This window comes from Schistocerca serialis, chromosome 3 (assembly GCF_023864345.2).
Source record: "Schistocerca serialis cubense isolate TAMUIC-IGC-003099 chromosome 3, iqSchSeri2.2, whole genome shotgun sequence".
Taxonomy (NCBI): Eukaryota; Metazoa; Arthropoda; class Insecta; order Orthoptera; family Acrididae; genus Schistocerca; species Schistocerca serialis.
Window position 1 is genome coordinate 64,422,524 of NC_064640.1, and position 21,143 is coordinate 64,443,666.

At 38.6% G+C, this 21,143-nt stretch overlaps 1 protein-coding gene across 1 annotated transcript in view; it reads left to right on the forward strand.

Annotated features, from left to right (window-relative positions):
• LOC126469711 (uncharacterized) overlaps positions 1-14,323 on the forward strand; it is a 555,905-nt gene extending 541,582 nt beyond the window's left edge. The window contains exon 14 of the mRNA XM_050096897.1: positions 5,304-14,323. Within this exon, the coding sequence (XP_049952854.1) occupies positions 5,304-5,729 (426 nt within the window). The 3' untranslated portion in view covers positions 5,730-14,323. The remainder of the gene's footprint in view (positions 1-5,303) is intronic.
• Positions 14,324-21,143: the final 6,820 nt, after the last annotated feature.

A 21,143-nucleotide genomic window follows, 5' to 3' on the forward strand; every position in this document is an offset into this window, starting at 1 on the left:
GGTGGTCATGGAAGGCGCCATAACGGCTGTACGACACGTGAATGCCATCCTACGACCGATAGTGCAACCATATTGGCAGCATATTGGCGAGGCATTCGCCTTCATGGAGGACAATTCGCGCCCCATCGTGCACGTCTTGTGAATGACTTCCTTCAGGGTAACGAAATCGCTCGACTAGAGTGGCCAGTATGCTCTCCAGAGATGAACCCTATCAAACATGCCTGGGATAGATTGAAAAGGGCTGTTTATGGACGACGTGACCCACCAACCACTCTGAGGGATCTGCACCGAATCGCCGTTAAGAAGTGGGACAATCTGGACCAACATTGCCTTGATGAACTTGTGGATAGTGTGCCACGACGAATACAGGTATGCATCAGTGCAATAGGACGTGCTACTGGGTATTAGAGGTGCCGGTGTGTACAGCAATCTGGACCACCACATCTGAAGATCTCGCTGCACGGTGGTACAACATGCAATGTGTGGTTTTGATGAGCAATAAAAACGGCGGAAATGATGTTTATGTTGATTTCTATTCCAATTTTCTGTAAAGGTTCCGGAACTCTCGGAACCGAAGTGATGCAAAACTTTTTTTGGTGTGTGTAAATGAGCAGCAAGTGTTACAATACACTAACCCGCGGACGCCTGAAGTTACTTCCATTTCTGGCAATGATAAGCTGCGTCCTGCCTAACAAAAACATCCTCAATCATTGACACTATAGAGAATAGCGGATTCAGAGTTGCGATGCCAGGATCGTAACAGCTCATAAACAACTAACGAAAGTGCAACAGAGGTCCTCAAGGAACGTTAATGGAACTTTAGAAGAAAGACCACTCTGTTCTGGTGAAATTCTGCTGGGTAAACTAAAGAAGTGGTAGTCTGCTGCCGTCATGTATCCCATAGGAATCACGATAATAAGATAGGAGAAATTGGGGTGCTCGTCTACGCTTATAGACAGTAACGTTTGCTTTGCTCCATACGCGAATGGAATATATCATAAAATCGCTTATATCGCAAAGGTGAAATCGCCTTCGTGGCTAATGGATGTGTTCTTCGAACCAGTTTCGAAGACTCGAGACACTGAAACATTTTATTCTCACGAAGGAAGGCAGTCATCGTACTCGAATGAAGGTGATTCGTAACGCAGCTTGAAGAGATTCCCGCAGCTGAAATGTTCATCCAGTAGGGTGTTTCTCCAAGTGTCTCGCCAGACATGCCCTCGTTCAACTGTTCTATGAATTACAAAGCGTGATTCGTCGCAAGAGACCACCAGTCGCAAAGCGGTAACATCCATTGTCGAAACTCTTGAGAAAATTTGTATCTTTTCTGCCGATACAGCGTAGCTAGCATGGGGAACAGACGCTCTCTCAACTGTTCTATGAATTACAAAGCGTGATTCGTCGCAAGAGACCACCAGTCGCCAAGCGGTAACATCCATTGTCGAAACTCTTGAGAAAATTTGTATCTTTTCTGCCGATACAGCGTAGCTAGCATGGGGAACAGACGCCGCGCATCTGCTTCTGAGCTCCACGGACAGCAGATTTCGCCGAACTTTTGTGACACACTCGGGACTGGTTGACTCCGGTTTGTGTTCAAATGTGTGTGAAATCTTATGGGACTTAACTGCTAAGCTTACACACTACTTAACCTAAATTATCCTAAGGACAAACACACACACCCATGCCCGAGGGGGGACTCGAACCCCCGCCGGGACCAGCCGCACAGTCCATGACTGCAGCGCCCAGACCGCTCGGCTAATACCGCACGGCTGACTCCGGTTTACTGTTCTCCGCTCGCGCATAGGTTGTCCTACTCGGCATTCATGTGTGATGTCCACATCGTGTCTTTCTCTACGACGATTAGTCTCAGCGGTGCTGTTAATTCTCTAACGGAACACTTTTATCAAAGAGGCATCCGCAGGGTCGGCTTAAGGCGCAACTGACACGTGTCACCGCTTGGTGCGCCAAGATGCCACAAGTCTTACATTTCTATACAGGGCATATCATCATTAGTAAAGGCCGCTCGGCGAGCCAAGCCGAGAGGGACGCCCAAGTGTAATATTTGTGTACAGTGGGTATCGCAATTAGTGAAAGTGCACGAGGGAAAAGGGAGGGGTAGGGGAGGGGAGCGCCAAATGATAAGTCATTTATGTGGAAAAACGTTCTCGAACCGGCCCTGGGCACGTGATACACTGACCATATTCGTCCGTTCAGAACAACCCTACCTGCTCTCACGTAAACATTTGGTTTGATATTTCTTGGATAAATTATCCAAAGGTTTCCGCCTCGTGGCAGAACATGTAATAGACATCTGGGAGGTGCATCTAGTGACATTAAGAATTAGGGTCAGGCGAAGAGGCGTGGTTAGGCAGGGTAATGGCAGAGGGACTGTGCGCGAACAGCAACATCTCCAGCTTACAATCCTAGTTCTAGTACACATTTTCAACTGTCGGTCCAGGTCAATTTATATAATCTTTCTGAATGCGGACTCAACGTCCGAAATACTAGTGTGGCGCTTGAAGATTGTGCAGAACTGTCAACGGGCGGTCATTTTACCCTCTAAAACTGACGTAAGCCATGCCGAGCTAATCTTGTATATGGAATCGGCGCAGTGCGATGAGGTGACGCGAACACGTGACAGAACGACAGAAAAGAGATGTCGTGTTTGGATGTGCCTATGATCCCACCCTGAGTGAACTTGCCTAGTTTGCTGGTCTACTAACACGGACTGTAGAACACGTCTCCAAGGGATGATATACACCTCGCAGCCGTGTGTGAACAGCGCTCGAAACAACGTCCTAATCGACAGGGACCGAAGTGTCACGCCTTACCAGTGACAATCGCGCGAAATGCTACATAAATTGCTGCTGTCAGTAGATGTAAGCCCATATAGACGGGTTTCTTAGCGAAAATTCCACAGGGGAACTGCATGCAAGGAACATTCGGCGTCGTGTGCCTCGCAAAAGGCCATTGGTCACATCAGTACGTAAAGCTGCATATCTTCAACGAGCCAAACAACAGAGAAACTGGCCACTAGCTGACTGGATGCATATAGAGTTGTCCGACGAATCGTGATTTTGCCTCTTTTCAGACGACGCAAAGTGACGAGTGCACAGATCAGACGTTTAACCCGCGGTGCGTGGAGGGTGTAGTTTAGGTCGGAGGTGGGCCTATGACTTTTTGGCGATGTTTTCCTTACAGTGAGCTGTACCCTCTCAGTGCCGTGAAAGTGAGACACGCTGTTTATATCAACATTGTCGGTGACAAAATGTTGCCCTGTCTGCTAAATCTTCACAATGAGTTCGTTGTGTACACTCCCTTCTTCCATAATGGTAACAACCATTTTCACACGGCTGTATGCATACGCTACTCGTTTGACGGATAGTCACGCACACTGAGCCGCCAAATCACCGATATGGACGCCATATAAAGTTTCTGGGTCTATTTGCGATAACGGGTGAAACGTAACAATCGAAACCACACAATGTGGTAGCTCTGCGACATCTGATCACCAATGGGTGGCTTCGAATGGATACAGCATACCCGAGGCTCCTCTACCGCTTATGCGGCGGGCATTGGTGAAACTAATTGCAGTAACAAACTTCATACTGACAAACCACGTACAGCTAATCTCATGTCACACATATATTTAGCAAAGAAGTGTGTGAATTCCTAAGAGACCAAACTGCTGTGGTCGTGGGTCACTAGACTTACACACTAGTTAAACTAACTTATGTTAAGAACAACACACACACCCATGCTCGAGGGAGGATTGGAACCTCCGGCGGAAGTCGCCGCTCAATCCGTTACGTGGCGCCTCGAACCGCACGGCCACTCGGCGCGGCTGTATTTAGCAGTAACCATAGTAAAGTAGAATATGCTAACTGAGGTGAAACAGTCTCTAAGTGTCTACCGAAGCACTCGCACTTGAAACAGACAGATAAAGGGACCTCTTTTATTATCTAGCTCTCTTCTGCCGCCTATTATTTTCTTCTTAAGAACGTAGCAAAATTTATTTTTGTTTTCTAAAATTTACTTTATGTATGACGTGTGTTGTTTTTAATTAACAATGTAATTATGTAAAAGAGAATAAAAAAAACAGCACTGTGAGAAGCTGCAGAATAAGACGAGGAGGCAATCTCTGCAGCTCTGTTACTACTTTTTATTAGTAAACAACCCACCATATTATCAAGGCCGCAGGTCACTCTGTAACGTCAATGCATAAATAAACACCCGAAGAACGTTGTGGAGTCTCATCCTCGACGAGCTGAGGGCACCCATTCTATTATTTATTATTTTTTCTCGTTTTAAACCTCTCATTCGGAGCTCTTAGCAGCGTAGTCTGTTGTAGGACTCGGCCCTCGTCAGACAAACGTCCCAACAGGCTGGGAGTGGGGCTGAAGGAATTCTAGATGGGAAACTTTTGGATGAGCTTTTCAGTTCCGGCATTCGCCTAATGACCGAGGGAAACCTCTCTAGTCAGACTGGGGGATTTTAATTGATATCTAGAGCATCGTTGTCCATTGTCCTACACCGAAGTTAATAAAGTACCGGGTGATCAAGAAGTCAGTATACATTTGAAAACTTAATAAACCACGGAATAATGTAGATAGAGAGGTAAAAATTGATACACATGCTTGGAATGACATGGGGTTTTATTACAACCACCCCATATTGCTAGACGCGTGAAAGATCTCTTGCGCGCGTCGTTTGGTGATGATCGTGTGCTCAGCCGCCACTTTCGTCATGCTTGGCCTCCCAGGTCCCCAGACCTCAGTCCGTGCGATTATTGGCTTTGGGGTTACCTGAAGTCGCAAGTGTATCGTGATCGACCGACATCTCTAGGGATGCTGAAAGACAACATCCGACGCCAATGCCTCACCATAACTCCAGACATGCTTTACAGTGCTGTTCACAACATTATTCCTCGACTACAGCTATTGTTGAGGAATGATGGTGGACGTATTGAGAATTTCCTGTAAAGAACATCATCTTTGCTTTGTCTTACTTTGTTATGCTAATTATTGCTATTCTGATCAGATGAAGCGCCATCTGTCGGACATATGTTGAACGTTTGTATTTTTTTGGTTCTAATAAAACCTCATGTCATTCCAATCACGTGCGTCAATTTGTACCTCTCTATCTACATTATTCCGAGGTTTATTCAGTTTTCAAATTTATACTGACTTTTTGATCACCCTGTACATATAGGAGCAGTGTTGCACTGTATCAGCGTGTCTCCTTTTTGCGAATACTGTGCAGAGGAGCCAGAGGAAGTAATGTGTGTGTGTGTGTCGGAACAGGCCTCGTCGCCGGAGGCGGCGGCGCTGCGCATGCACCAGGCGGAGGCGCTGCTGCGCTCGCAGGCGGAGGCGGCGCTGCGGCTGGCCGTGAGCCAGGCGGCGGCGGCGGCCGCGTCGTCCAGCGGGGGCGGCATGGGCGGCGGCGGCGGGGGCGGCGGGGGCGGGCCGGGCCCCGGCGGCCACGCGGCGCACAACGGGCCCGCCGCCGGCCTCAACCACCACGGCGGGGGCGGCGGGGGCGGCGGCGGCGGCCAGCACGGCGTGCACGGCCAGCAGCAGGAGCAGCTGTCGCCCGACCTGAGCGAGGCGCTGCGGCTGCAGGAGCAGCGGCTGGAGCAGGCCCTGCGGCTGCACGGCGGAGACCCACGCGCGCTCGGCTTCTCGCTCGTCAACGCGCAGGGCCCGGCCGGCGGCGCCAACCCCTAGGCCTCCAGCCCAGCCCCAGCCGGCGAGTATCTCCTGTTCGTAAAGACTGCACACTTGCCCCTTCCTTTCCTCCTTTTCGTTGTACGTACTCGTTGTTTTGCTCTTCAGTTTCTGGAAGTATACGTCGGCTGTGATCGTAATTTCGTAGCTAGGATAGACAGCCTTACGTTTCCGCGAGCACCCGCCCTCTCTCCTAGAGTCGGCTCAACCTCGCGAAATCGCGACCCAATGTTTTCGCTTCCTCTGCGTTCGAGCGCAGCTTTCCTTTGTTTTCGAGTCTACCAGTACGAGTGGTTATGTACAGCGTGATACCGGATATTTTTCGTAGGAATAGTCAGACGACCGTAAGGGCGCGCCGTACGCGGCCACCTCCCGTTACGGTCGCCTGACGAGCTCAATGTGAATCTCTTGTACAATAATTGCTTACGAGTTGTTATAACTCGCCAGGTTGCTGTATTCGCCGGATTTTTTTGTCCGTTTTGTACAAAATCGTTACGATCGTTAGGTGCGCAGAATTTTAGTTTCGTCTCCACGCGAGACGCCGCTTCCGCGTGTAATTATTAACTGTAACTTTTTATAATCAGTGCCACACGAGTAGTTATTTGCTATAAAGACCATTTGAAATCCGTATATGCAGTTCGATACCTTGCATCGCGTCTCATACGGACATAGTAGTGTAAAGTTTTGACACTGGGTTGCATATAATATTTAGTTGGTCGATACACATAATCTCCCTCTAAATATGCTCAAAATCTGTTCGAACAAATCCCCTCTCTTCGGATCGATCGATTTCCTTTCCACGCGTAATAAAATAAAGCTACTGCGTTCCCTACCTCATTCGTAAACTGTAATTTTCTTTATCGTGGAAATTCGTATCAGTCCTATTACGTGTAAGTCATCTTTCGTTCGCGGCACATCGTCCGGAAACAACTGTCGACAGTAAAAATTTGTTTCCTTCGACACGTACGTTATAGGTCGAGTTGCACACTTCCCGTTAATTTAGTTGTCCGAGTGAATAGATTCCCGGTACCCGTTGCTCGAGTCGTGTTCTGCCGTGACGGAGGAGTAGGTACCGCGACAGCTATTTTATTACGTGCTGGAACATATTCAAAAATACCTGTAAAAATTTTCGGCCTGTACTAAATTTCAATATAATGGTACCGATAGTAGTTTTTGAGAAAATGTGACCGAGGCTAACTGAACAATTGGAAGAAGCAATACTGTGAAGCGGTTTTGTTAATTAGGTAGTAGTTTCTTTTCAAATTTGTTTAAGTTTCGTATCAGATACAGTCTGAACTGGAGTTAATTTAATATAACTATTCTTTACACCGACCAAAGATAATATTAATTCTTTGTTAGTTTGTATATAGTTTAATGAGAAGACGATAATCAAATTTATCTTCTAATGTAGATTTGCAAAATTGTTTTAAGCTGACAAGTTGACACATAATTGTTTGTTTCACCTATAAATATTGAATCTCTGTTTCTGCTTATTTAATTATATGTACAGTTTTATAAATTTTATTGGAACATGTAAGCTGTTACAGCTAGTCACTGCAATATTTCCCAAACTGTAGTTTGTGCGGCAGCTCTCCGAGTAATATGTAGTGGTTTGCATATTTGAAGCTAATTCGGGTTTCTTGTAGGTCAACTGTTCTAGAATAACGGAAAAAATACTACCGGTATCCTTATATTCTTGCTTAAAACTCAAAACATTTGAGGGCCCTGAGCGAAATGCTATGTATTCTAGTAAAAATATTCAAATTACATTCTTTAAATAAAATGCAACACAAATACATTCTGAGTCACACACTCATGTTATGTATTATATATGATAATCGTTATACAAAACAGTATAATTTACAATAGCCCAAATACGTTTGAGTCTGACACTCAGGCGTACCATACTACAAATAAGGAAATACAGTTTTACAATAATTTACAATAGCCCAAATACATTCCGAGTCTGACACTCGAATGTATCCGTTTACTGCTGACATTTTACAGTATTTTATTCTGCAATAGCCCGAATACATAATCGAGTCTGACACTCGATATGTACCACATACACTAAACAACTCTCTTTGTAAAAGTAATAGTTACAAAATATATAATACAGAGTGTAAATACTCTAAATGTATATGTATGATACTTAACAGATTGATATGACATAATGTACAATAGCCCAACTGCACAAGATGTTGCTACACTCTTGTGCAGATCCACAATACACATACCTGAATAGCATTCAAATACATAAGAAGTCTGCTACTTTATGTATCACAGCATGTAACACATTAACTGTATATTTGTTGATGTATGGCTACATATACAGTCTGAATTACAATAGCCCAATACACGATTGAGTTCTACATTCTTCGTGTACCCATACTCACATAAGCAGGCTGTCCATAATAAATGTCACTTAAAGTAGCAACAAATATGAAAGGTCAGGAAGTTGTCAACATGCATGTCAAGGATTGAAGCTGGCATAGTTATGGATAACTTGTATTTCAAATATCACAATTTGCAATAGCCCAGATGCACACTGAGTTTAACACTCAATGTGCAATACATAATTTTTATTAAACACGCATTTTATGTGAACCTACTAAAATGTTGTGTTCCACAAAACTGCAATAGTCCACACTGCAACACAAGTTCAACTTGTTTTACATGTGGAAACTTCTCTCAACAAAAATAATTACTTATTAGCAGTGCATATATATACATACATTTACTCCAATATGTATGTGTCTGTATGTATACATAATTAAAATGCAATAGCATTGAAATACATAGAGTTGGAAACTTTTTATGTAATCAATAGCCAAACACACGCATTAAAGTGTTGATTTCACTGGCAAATGTGTGTAACACATAAATATCACAATTTGCAATAGAAACTTTAAAAGTTATCTACAGTGTACTGTATTTGAATATTTTAAAATAATTTGTGTACATTTTGAAAATTTTACCAAGTTGGAACCTAGTTTTTGGTGCTTAAAGGAACACACATTTCTTTAAAGTGAATACATAGTAAAGATTTCACTGTTCAGCAATTAAGCATTAAGAACATAAATTTGAAATTGTATGTTATTGGCCCAATATGAAAGCATATATCCTGTCAAAGCTGGCCTACATGTGTATCGAAATTGGTAATATGTGAAAGAAAATAAATTATCTATTAAGTTTTAAGTCATGTATTAGTTATATGGTTTAAGTTTTTCACTTGTTGTTGGTTTTCTGTTTAATACTGTGAAATTCTTTATTTATCTATACCCAGTTTACACTGAGTAATGTAAAGTGTCCATTTTTAAACTTGCAGGAGTAACAAAATATTCAAAAATAAAAAACATAAAAATGTAGTTCTGTAAGATTTATGTTTCTGGACCATGTACTATGAAAGAATGAAGCTGTAGAGATGGAAAAGAACACAGAAGAGGCAAGAGAGTTGGGTTGTTATGGTTTATAAACCTCTCTGAGCCAGTTTGTAATGCCATTTATGTTACAGGCGTTTCACAAGATATGCTGATTGCCTATGAAAGCACTGAAGTATCACAATTAATCTAATTTTACACATCATTTTTTAAATTTTATTATCTACAGTCCTAGTGCTTTCAGCTAAACTGTAGGTTGTTATAAATACTCATTTGACACCTTTCAGAAAATAAAAATGTTAAATGTTATATATGCCTTCAATTGTGTACTGCTCTCAGACGTGATTTAATCATTCCTGTACCCAGAGCAGATGCTTGATCAAGAAGTACTGATCTGTGGCAGATTATGGCCCCATCTCTCATGTTTCATTCAATCATTGCATGATTTCAACAGGATTGTGAGGTTATGACCCACATAACAAGCTCTTTGTTTAAACATTTATAATATGTATTACACTGAAATGTGGAAAAACTGAGAGGACTAACGAGTCCAGTTCTATTAAGTATTTTGCTCTTAAGAGCCAATTAATCACTTACTATAACTGAATAAATTAAAAAGTGCTACCATCCCATCTATATAACTCATAGGTATTTGTGTCTATTTTGGTTCTTCGTTAAAGTAATATACTTTCTGAAATTTGATTAGTGACACTCAGAGAAATGATTTTGCTGAATACAAATTTTTGTACAGTCCTTCAAACACGAGCAAAATTAATTTTAAAATATCTCGTATCTAACGGTTTTCTTTCATCAGACTTCATTCACATCCACATTTGTGGACATGCAGATGACCACTAAAGCAAACCACATTTTACTTGTAAATTACACCAAAGAAAACTGGATAAACCATATGGATGTTTTTACAGTGTTCCATTGGAGTGTGCCTTTAGGTGCACTTAGAGATAAGAATATTTCTCTTACAGTTTTAATATGTATTTAAGTTTACTTGCTAACTGTCCACAGAATTGCATAACACAGGTGACAAAATAGTTAGGCTATATGTACACATAATATACAGCTATTTCAATATTGCTATTAACATATAAATAGGATAGATTTTAATGCATGTTATATCAAAGTAGGCACATACATATGTAGTACAGAGTTAAAGTGTTTAACGTTTTCTTTTCATGTATTAAGCATAGTCATTATCTCTATTTCAGTTATTAATTTGCCACATTAATTCAGAATTTTGTATCAGTTGTTGCAGTTAGTATGCCTCAATGCTTCTGATCAAAGACAGCATGAGAGGTAAAATGAAACAATTTTGCTCTATTGAGACATAGTTTCTTATCATTAGTGAGTTAAACACAACAATAAATTGTAGCAGTATGTAACACCATTAAAGCTCTGAAATGATCTGCAACTTATTAACTGAACAATCAGGTATGGTAAAGTGCACTGTACAGAATCGAATGTATACACTACATAGCAAGAGCTCTTTTGTCTATATTTTATGAAAGGGCTGTACCTGACAGTATATTGATGCATTTACAGTAAAATTACGAATTATCAGACAGTGGATGTCAAGATGCCTCTTATAAAATGAGAATAAAACGAATATAATTATCCCTTTTGCGTGTTAATTCTGCAACAGCTTCAGTTCCTCCCTTTGATACACATTATTTTAACCAGTAGTTTTGACTGAACATTCCTAAATACAAAATGAGCATGCAGTATTCAGTACCCTGCCATGCAAAAGAAACATGCTGTTTGCTATGCTGCATCATTTGAAATTAAATTGACTGCTGCTTTTCTGTTGAGACTACAAATTGACACTTGTGATTCTGAAGACTTTTATTAAAAAAATCATAAAGTACATACCTTCTTCCTTTGCTCCAAAGTACTTCCTTGGCCATCTTGCAAGAACCATTTTTAGCAGTTTATAATGATGGATAAATATAGTTTTCTGTGTACACAATACTCTGTGGCAAATTATAAGAGAAATAAAGATGGATTATGTAAATATACAGATTTGCAAGGAAAATGTGGGGCCCAAATTGAATTGTATAATTGGTACAAATGTCCTTTGGACCTAGTCCTCTCAGTATTTCCTGATTATTTACCAGAATTATTACTGTAATACCCATGTTACTAATCAAATAATATTTTGCTTCCAACATTTTTAACATGCCATACCATAATTATAGTTTACAGAATGTTGTAGTCAATAGTTTTAACTAATACAGTTCATCATTACACATTATACAGTTGATAATTTTCTGGAGAAATGATTAACAGTAACTGTATGCCGTTAGTTAATTGTTCAACGTTATAGACACATCACACTTAACAATGCCAGATAGTTATATTCACTGTATGATGTTCAGTTACTACTATTACTGTTCATGGTTATCACTATTATTACTTTTATTATTACTATTACTACTACTACAATTAACTTTATTATTGTCACTATTATATTTGTTATTATTACCATCAACATCATTATTAATGCTTAAAACATAAGGTTGTAATTACTGATGTATTTTATCATGAAATCATTGTGTTCTGCCTATAATAGCAAAACTGAAAGGAATGGTCGTTTGATTCTTGGTATGATTTCATAACATAAGATCCATCAATGCTGCACTCCACTCCAAAGCCACTTCATTCACTATGAAGCAGTTCCGGGAAAACACATTATGTTTCTTTTGTAAATTAAACAAAAAAAATTAAAATTCAGAATATTGATAATGCTACGGTATGTAAAAAAATTTTCGTGAAAAATAGTTATCTAACATGTACTATAGTGTGGATGTAGTGTTTTATAATTATGTCATTAGAAATAGTAAGGGGGAAGAAACTATATTTTGTGCCTCATGATGAAATTATAAAAAAAGCTGTTGGATCCATATGACAATGCTTTGCTAACTGCTTGTTCATGGTAAATTTAATAAAAAGATATGTTCCTTTATAAAGAACTTTGCACTATTATACTATAATAGTGATTTATATTTTAAAAATAGCAGTCATACCAGTATCATACACTTTAACACTGTATCAGATTTAATTTGTATAAATGTTCTAGCATAGAAAATGCTTGAAAATTCGATATACAGAATTATTTAAATTATATTGTATATACATTCATCTGATATCGGAAGTATATGATAACAAAAATAAATATTTTGTAATCAAAAAGCAAAACTCATACATGTTGCTAAAAGTCTATAAAAGTGACTTTTGTTACATTAAAACACTTCAATATTTATTTTTACATCTTAATTTTCTCCAACATTTTCTTGAAAATAGCCTAAATGTATGCAGTTGCTGAAATTACCTCAAAGTCTGTATTTGTATGGAATTATATGAGTTAGGGTGCAAAAAATTACAGAAATTTAATAAACTGCAACTTTGTATTCACCAGTTTTCATGCAAAATTTATTGGTTTATGTATAGTACATGCAATTTTGTAATTTGGGAATAACTGAATTTATAGAACATGGACTCTGACAGAAACACTGAGGATCAACAGAATTTTATTTTGTTATATCATGCCATTACAATCATTCCTAGAATTCATAACGATCCATGAAACACTTGTTTGGCTACTTCTAATTTAAGTTCCTATTAGTGTAAAAATTATTACAATTGTGATAATTGCAATATATGACACTATTATTATGACATTATTATTACAGTTATTCAGTAACTAATTATTTTCATCACTGTAATATTGATGATGCCTTTTACAAATTAGATATTTTTGTTTTAGCTTATAAGAGTGTGAGCATGTATGTCTGTATGTGTGAGTTTGATGTTGTGCACAAAAACATGAATGTTGCTGAGAGTGTCTTTTTATTTCTCTCTCGCTAAACAACTACCTAAACACAGTTTTATGCATGTTTAAATGGTCTCACTGAATTTGTTTGTAATCTCTGCAGCAATCAATACTGTGTGTTTATATTTATTTAACAAATGTGGATAAGTTATCATAAGGAAGATTGGGTATGGGCTGACAAATGAGAAAGCATTTACCTCAAAGACAATCGTTTTGTGGTTGTAGAGAAACTGATTTTGTAGCTAAATTCCAAACTTAATAGCTGTGGAGTGTTTTGTATTCAAAACAAGTGTGCTGAAAAATGTAATTCCTAATTCTTGATTGTGCTACAACATCTACAAAATTATTAGCCGATAACTGAAATCTACTTCTGTGAAACTTATAAATCTGTAGGTATTCTCTCTTATTGAAATTATACATGCAGTCATTAAAACATAAATATAAAATTACCACAAGTCATATCACAGATTTTACACCACTTCTTTCACTGCAGTTTTAACAAAAACTTAGCTTCCAATAATTCATAACATTTAAAGAAACAAGAAGCATGAGAATACTTAATGCTAACAGATTGATACAGTACACTGCTATATTGGACAACAAATAAATAATTGATCACTGTTTTATCTGTCTTCATTCAGAGAGTTATGACATTACCCATTTTTTTCTTTGCAATTTTATGAAGATTCTGTGTACTGAAATTTGAGCCTACATTCACTATTTGATGTTCATTTAAAGATCTCATTATTTATTATAAAAATACAATTTTGTCTAGCATTTGCTCATTTATTAGCCTTAACCTTCAGACTGCAAAACACTCCACTAACACTGCCATATAAAGTTAAGTCAAAGTTCGAGTTTGAAGGAAATTTGAGATCTTCATGATGTTTTCCAGAGTAACATTGAAGTTGTAGAATTTGAGCAAATACTTTTTCTCAAGTCCATGAAGTATAAAAAATTGGTAATTGTTACTAGACTGAAAGCCATGTTCACAGGTTCCTAAAATATCCCTCATTGTAAAAGTATGGAATGAAAATGTTGGAATTGCTTATAATTCTGTTAAAGTATGCATTTTGTCACTTGCCAACGCATTTATTTTCAGCTCTGTAAGTGTGCATTTTGTGGAGAGACATATTTACTTTCCCACCACTGTGACTGCATCCTGCATTGCCGTTTATTTTACCATAGAAATAACTTCAGAATATCTGTGTAATTTGTTTTAGTAACTGTCTCAAAATGTTTCATTTCAAACCTGCAGTTGGTAGAGTTTGCATATAAAATTCTTGACATTAAAGTAATAGATATGTTTTATCCTGTGCTGTTGTGTGTGTGTGTCTTTAAATGTAATAAAGTTTAATAGAAACTTTGAAATCGTATAATGATGCAAAGAAAACATTAAAATGACAATTCATGAAAAAAAAATGTTTATTTTCATTTCCATAACTCCTTTTGCTACATTAGATAACTCCACTCATTTCCTTCCAATTGTCTTCTGTGTCTGACAAATGTGTAACTCAGAATTTATTTATAAAGGAACAGAAAACCTGTATCAACAACTTTTTCATATATGAACCCTGTATCAAAAACTATTCAGTCATTTGACTTGGAAGTTATTTTGTGAGCATATAGTCAAACATATAAAGAAATTTAGAAAGCATCATACCCAGTCACTCCATGTACTCAGTTTTCAGATTTACTCAACATAGACATTTTTGTGGACTTTTAGCAAGTTTTAAAACTGATAAACAAATTTCTTAAAACTGATAAACAAATGAATATATAAACTGTACAGTTATCTATTTTGCTTATGAAAATATTCTCTGGAGGGATCAAATCAAATTGAAAACTGAATGGATTGCTCTACTGGTATACATTACACAACTCTTGTTGCTCACAGAACAAAAATATCCAGGATCTTCATATTTAGTGGCCTCTCAAGTAAAGGTGATGATATGAATGCCATTACAATACCGGATATTCTGGGTATGATGAGTGCTGAAATTGTGTCAGAAAAACTCATCGTATTCCCCAACAGCGTGAAGCTTGTACCAGATAAATCAAACTGATAAAATAGGGACAATTAGGCAATTTACTTTTAACAACTCATCTCACCTGATATTTTCTGCAGAATATTTGATAAATTTCCATGAGAATGGGTTCATGGCCACATCAGAGAAAATGACTCTTTTAATCTTTCACAATTATGCTTTCTCAATATCATATGAATACAGCTCTAGTCAGTGCATCTAATGAAATTATAAGTAAACTATACTACAAGACCTATGTGCACATTTTGTCTGCTTATTTTGTACTGCAAAAACTGGAAGCTCCTCTTGCTTCTATGAACTATTAAACAATTCAAAAGACTGGATACTCAAGACAGACGGCAGTGTAGATAAAATACAAACTTCAGGTTTGGGTATGGTATCTCTACTTACATGAGCCACTGAAGTCCAGTTCAGGATCCAATCTAATTCAATAAATTAGTAGATACAAATACAGGACTATTACAAATGATTGAAGCAATTTCATAAATTCACTGTAGCTCCATTCATTGACATATGGTCACGACACACTACAGATACGTAGAAAAACTTATAAAGTTTTGTTCGGCTGAAGCTGCACTTCAGGTTTCTGCTGCCAGAGTGCTCGAGAGCGCAGTGAGACAAAATGGCAACAGGAGCCGAGAAAGTGTATGTCGTGCTAGAAATGCACTCACATCAGTCAGTCATAACAGTGCAACGACTCTTCAGGACGAAGTTCAACAAAGATCCACCAACTGCTAACTCCATTCGGCGATGGTATGCGCAGTTTAAAGCTTCTGGATGCCTCTGTAAGGGGAAATCAAGGGGTCAGCCTGCAGTGAGCGAAGAAACGGTTGAACGCCTGCGGGCAAGTTTCACGCGTAGCCCGCGGAAGTCAACGAGTAAAGCAAGCAGGGAGCTAAATGTACCACAGCCGACAGTTTGGAAAATCTTACGGAAAAGACTAAAGCAGAAGCCTTACTGTTTACAATTGCTAAAAGCTCTGACACCCAATGACAAAGTCAAACACTTTGAATTTTCGGCGCGGTTGCAACAGCTCATGGAAGAGGATGCGTTCAGTGCGAAACTTGTTTTCAGTGATGAAGCAACATTTTTTCTTAATGGTGAAGTGAACAGACACAATGTGCGAATCTGGACGGTAGAGAATCATCACGCATTCGTGCAGCAAATTCGCAATTCACCAAAAGTTAACGTGTTTTGTGCAATCTCATGGTTTAAAGTTTACGGCCCCTTTTTCTTCTGCGAAAAAAACGTTACAGGACACGTGTATCTGGACATGCTGGAAAATTGGCTCATGCCACAACTGGAGACCGACAGCGCCGACTTCATCTTTCAACAGGATGGTGCTCCACCGCACTTCCATCTGATGTTCGGCATTTCTTAAACAGGAGATTGGAAAACCGATGGATCGGTCGTGGTGGAGATCATGATCAGCAATTCATGTCATGTCCTCCATGCTCTCCCGACTTAACCCCATGCGATTTCTTTCTGTGGGGTTATGTGAAAGATTCAGTGTTTAAACCTCCTCTACCAAGAAATGTGCCAGAACTGCGAGCTCGCATCAACGATGCTTTCGAACTCATTGATGGGGACATGCTGCGCCGAGTGTGGGAGGAACTTGATTATCGGCTTGATGTCTGCCGAATCACTAAAGGAGCACATATCGAACATTTGTAAATGCCTAAAAAAACTTTTTGAGTTTGTGTGTGTGTGTGCAAAGGATTGTGAAAATATCTCAAATAATAAAGTTATTGTAGAGCTGTGAAATCGCTTCAGTCATTTGTAATAACCCTGTATTAATGTTCCTCAATGACACACACATTACAGCTCCACTAGACAAAGTTAGGACAATACTATAATGTAACATATCTACACATGTTTTCCATAAATAATTTAGTGGCCACAAAAACAAACTTTGTGTAGTTACACACAAAAGTTTAAGCCTTGAAATTTAGATTTATGGACACCAAACAAATTAAAATTCACATACAAAACTCTCATTCATCTTTATGATCAGTCATTTAGGTATGTATTCAAAGATCTGGGATAATATTTTAGAACCATGCTTCAGAATTTGATAAAGGGAAATAAAAACAAATAGTGGTGTAAAACATTAGTATTTGGATGCTGCAATTGCTCCTTCAAGAAATTTAGAGGTTTTTGATTTACCAATATACATCACAAAGCAAGCAACGGAAATTGTATCTAGGCACATTATAAAAATAACAGCTTTGCTAGAAGACAGAAACACAATTTTCACAAGGTTTATATATCCTTCACCAAAATAAGGAATTATTTTTTTTTAAAAAAAGATGCCCTCCAATATAAATCATAACATTTATATGTATACTAAGTGACAGGTATTAAGAAAGTGTCAAAGATTTGCTTACATACAATGACTTCTGGAAACTAACTGACCTTTTTTTTTAGTCATACAATACATTGTATTTAATTTATTAATACATTGTATTCAAGTTATTAATCATACAAAAATGTTTATCAAAATTCTATTTAAAATTTAATTGAAAATCAGCAACTAACATGTAAGATCATGATTAGGACGAGTTCTAACGCATTATCATGCCTCTGAAGTCCGCCCCTGGTAGCTGAGTGGTCAACACAATGGAATGTCATGCTTAACAGCTTGGGTTCAATTCCCAGCTTGGTCGGAGATTTTCTCCTCTCGCTTTGCTGACACATGTAGCAACCCCCTACTGCTAGAGGGCTTTGAATTTCAGCATGTAACAGGGAGATGTGCAATGTAACTGTCAGTGCATGAGAAACAGTTACTATTACATCCTCAGAAAACTGAAAGCATGAATTCAGTGAGTTTTTCCACACATGGAGCATCATCTCGTAGAGCATGATAATGCCAGACCACACGAGTGGTGTGACATCTGTAACAATCTGACACATTGGGCTCCCTGTCATCAATCATCCATCAACTCGAAAGACTTGCACCAAGTGAACGGTCTACCTAATGGTAGGTCCTAGCCACAAGGCATTTCTATTTCCATGCCTCTGAATACAGTGCACAGTTCACACTTCCCCCCCCCCATTACATGAAGTCTAACAACTCCATTTAAACACTAGCACTCACTTTCCAGGAACTCGTGCTCACATAGCCACATTATAAACAAGCCTGCCTTAGACTGTGGTCTAATGCCCTAGGAACAAAAATCAACAGGGATGTAAACACTGTCCAGAAAAGTTTGTACTGTATGCCCATTTTTTTATAGGTAACATCACAGTGTTACAAAACATAGTATGCATATATGGCTGTATGTAATATATAAGACATTGATTAAAAATTAATTATGGCACTCTGAGGGTGAGGGACTGCATTTAATAGTCTCAACCTTTAAGACAAAAGTGATAGCCTTAGGCATGTAGTTTTGTTGTGATGTGGTTTGACAATACAGGCATGGCACATAATTACAGAACATTTGCATTTGCAACTTACTGCACAAAGAATAACCCAGAACTACTGACAATTGACTTGAAAATATGTGTGTAGCAACATCTATAGAAGCCAAGGAGTAAAATTTGAACCTCAACAATTTTAATAAGGAAACAAAAAAAAGGATACAATTTTAAAATAAAAATTGCTTGATCACAGCCTGATTTATGTGAAGCACAAAGCTCAAGATTTTATCTTTAATATTATGATGTGGCTGTAGTTTGTAAAACTTAATGCACTACAATTATGACACTTGCTTTCAGATGTTTACTCACTTCTTAGAGTAGTGTAGCAAGTCCATGTATTTCAGAAATTCATAGAGGAGGATGAGTACTTGTGAAATTCAACATATTTCAAATATTCAGTTAATCTGACGAGGAGCACTTCTGATGTAATGGCAAGAAATTTGCAGTTACCACACACAATATGTGCTATACTTCACTCATGCTAAAGCCACTGTGAGAGATGAAGGATTTCAGCTGAAGACTATCTCTGAAAATGGTGGACAAAGTGTTTGACCACCACTTCTTTATGTGCAACCCAACTGACATTAGAGTATGCTGCCTTATAAAGTCCCTTCATGCTATTATCCATTGTCCATTCCTCCCCACAATTATGATTCTTTCTTTCAGATATTTAGCTACTTCTTAAAGGAGTGTGGGAGGACCACATATTTCTGAATTTCACAGGTAAGTATAAGTACGTGTGAGATTCAACATATTTGAAATATGCAGCTCATTGGATGGGGAGTCCTTCTGATATAATGGTAAGAAATTTACAGTGTAGCACACACAACATATGCTATACCACTCTCACATTAAAGCCACTGCAAGGGATGAAGGATTTCAACTTGAGGCTATCTCTGAAAATGATGGACAAAGTGTTTGATTACCATTCCTTTATGTACAACCCAACTTACAATACAGCATATCTGCCTAACATAGTCTGTCCATTGTTGTGAGAGTCAGAAGTGGTCTGCCAAATTACAACCAGAGAGGTGGTAAATGTGCATAAATTCAAAGGATACCATCGAAATATACTGAGACTGCTCACACCTGTCGTATGTAAATATTTTATGTGTTGATAACACTGAGCAACACTTTCTTTCTATGAACTGTTATGAGAGGTGTTATGTAAATTTGCTTCACATTCACAGCAGATTCATTGCAACTGTGTCATAGACAAATGCAGCTTCAATACAGTAGCTGGGAACTACAAGATCTTCATTCACTTATGAGTTTAAAGAAATATAAAAAATTTAAACAGTGACTAAAAAGTAAATTATCTATTTTAAGCAGTTCCAAATTATATATTCATCTGTTTTACAAATATATCGTGAAAAAAGTGTATGAAACTCTCTGCCTATTAGCACATCTACATTTTGCTTTATAAGAGGAAACATCGTACAAAAAAGATGAAAACTGAATTGTGAAATAAATAAGTTTTGCAGTTGAAAAAGGTATTTGGTTCAATTAGAGTTTGTACTAAGCATAAAGAAAACATCCATTCATGTGCATGAACTTAGTAGTTCATGCAAGATAGTAGCATACTATCTATTCCTTCTCTTTACATATGAGGGTCACTCCAAAAGAAATGCACACTATTTTTTTTTTTTTTTAATCCATCTTTTATTCTACACGTCTGAAACTTTTACAGTGTGTAGATACATCCTTTAGGAACAATATTTTCATTTCTCCACGTGATTTCCATCCCTCTCAACTGCCTTATACCATCTTGGAACCAGTGCCTGTAGACCCGCACGGTAAAATTCTGGACCAACCTGTTGGAGCCACTGTTTGGCAGCGTGCACAAGGGAGTCATCATCATCAAACCTTGTTCCACGAAGAGAGTCATTCAGTTTCGCAAAGAGATGATAGTCACATGGAGCCATGTCAGGACTGTAAGGCGGGTGTTTCAGTCTTGTCCATCCGAGTTTTGTGATCACTTCCAGGGTTTTTTGACTGACATGTGGTCATGCATTGTCATGCAACAGCAAAACATCCTGCTTTTGCCAATGTGGTTGAACACGTCTCAGTCGAGCTTGAAGTTTCTTCAGTGTTGTCACATATGCATCAGAATTTATGGTGGTTCCACTTGGCATGATGTCCACAAGCAAGAGTCCTTCGGAATCGAAAAACACCATAGCCATAACTTTTCCAGCAGAAGGTGTGGTTTTGAATTTTTTTTTTCTTGGGTGAATTTGCGTGATGCTACTCTTCATCTCTGGTGAAAAATGATGGAGCCATGTTTCATCACCTGTCACAATTCTTCCAAGAAATTCATCCCCATCATTCTCATACTGTTCCAAAAGTTCACTGCATACCATTTTTCTTGTTTCTTTGTGAGCCACTGTCAACATGCTGGGAACCCATCTGGCACAAACCTTTTTTAACGCCAACACTTTCAGTATTCTACAAACAATTCCTTCTCCTATCCCAACATAGCGTGACAATTCATTCACTGTGATGTGTCTGTCAGCAGTCAACAATTCGTTAACTGTCTGCACATTGTCTGGAGTGTGCGCAGTACGAGGCCTGCTGCTCTGAGGATAATCCTCAATATTGCCGTGCCCGCTTTCATCACGTAACCTGCTTGCCCACCGACTAACTGTACTGTGATCGACAGCAGCGTCTCCATACACTTTTTTGAACCTCTTGTGGATGTTTCCCACTGTCTCGTTTTCAC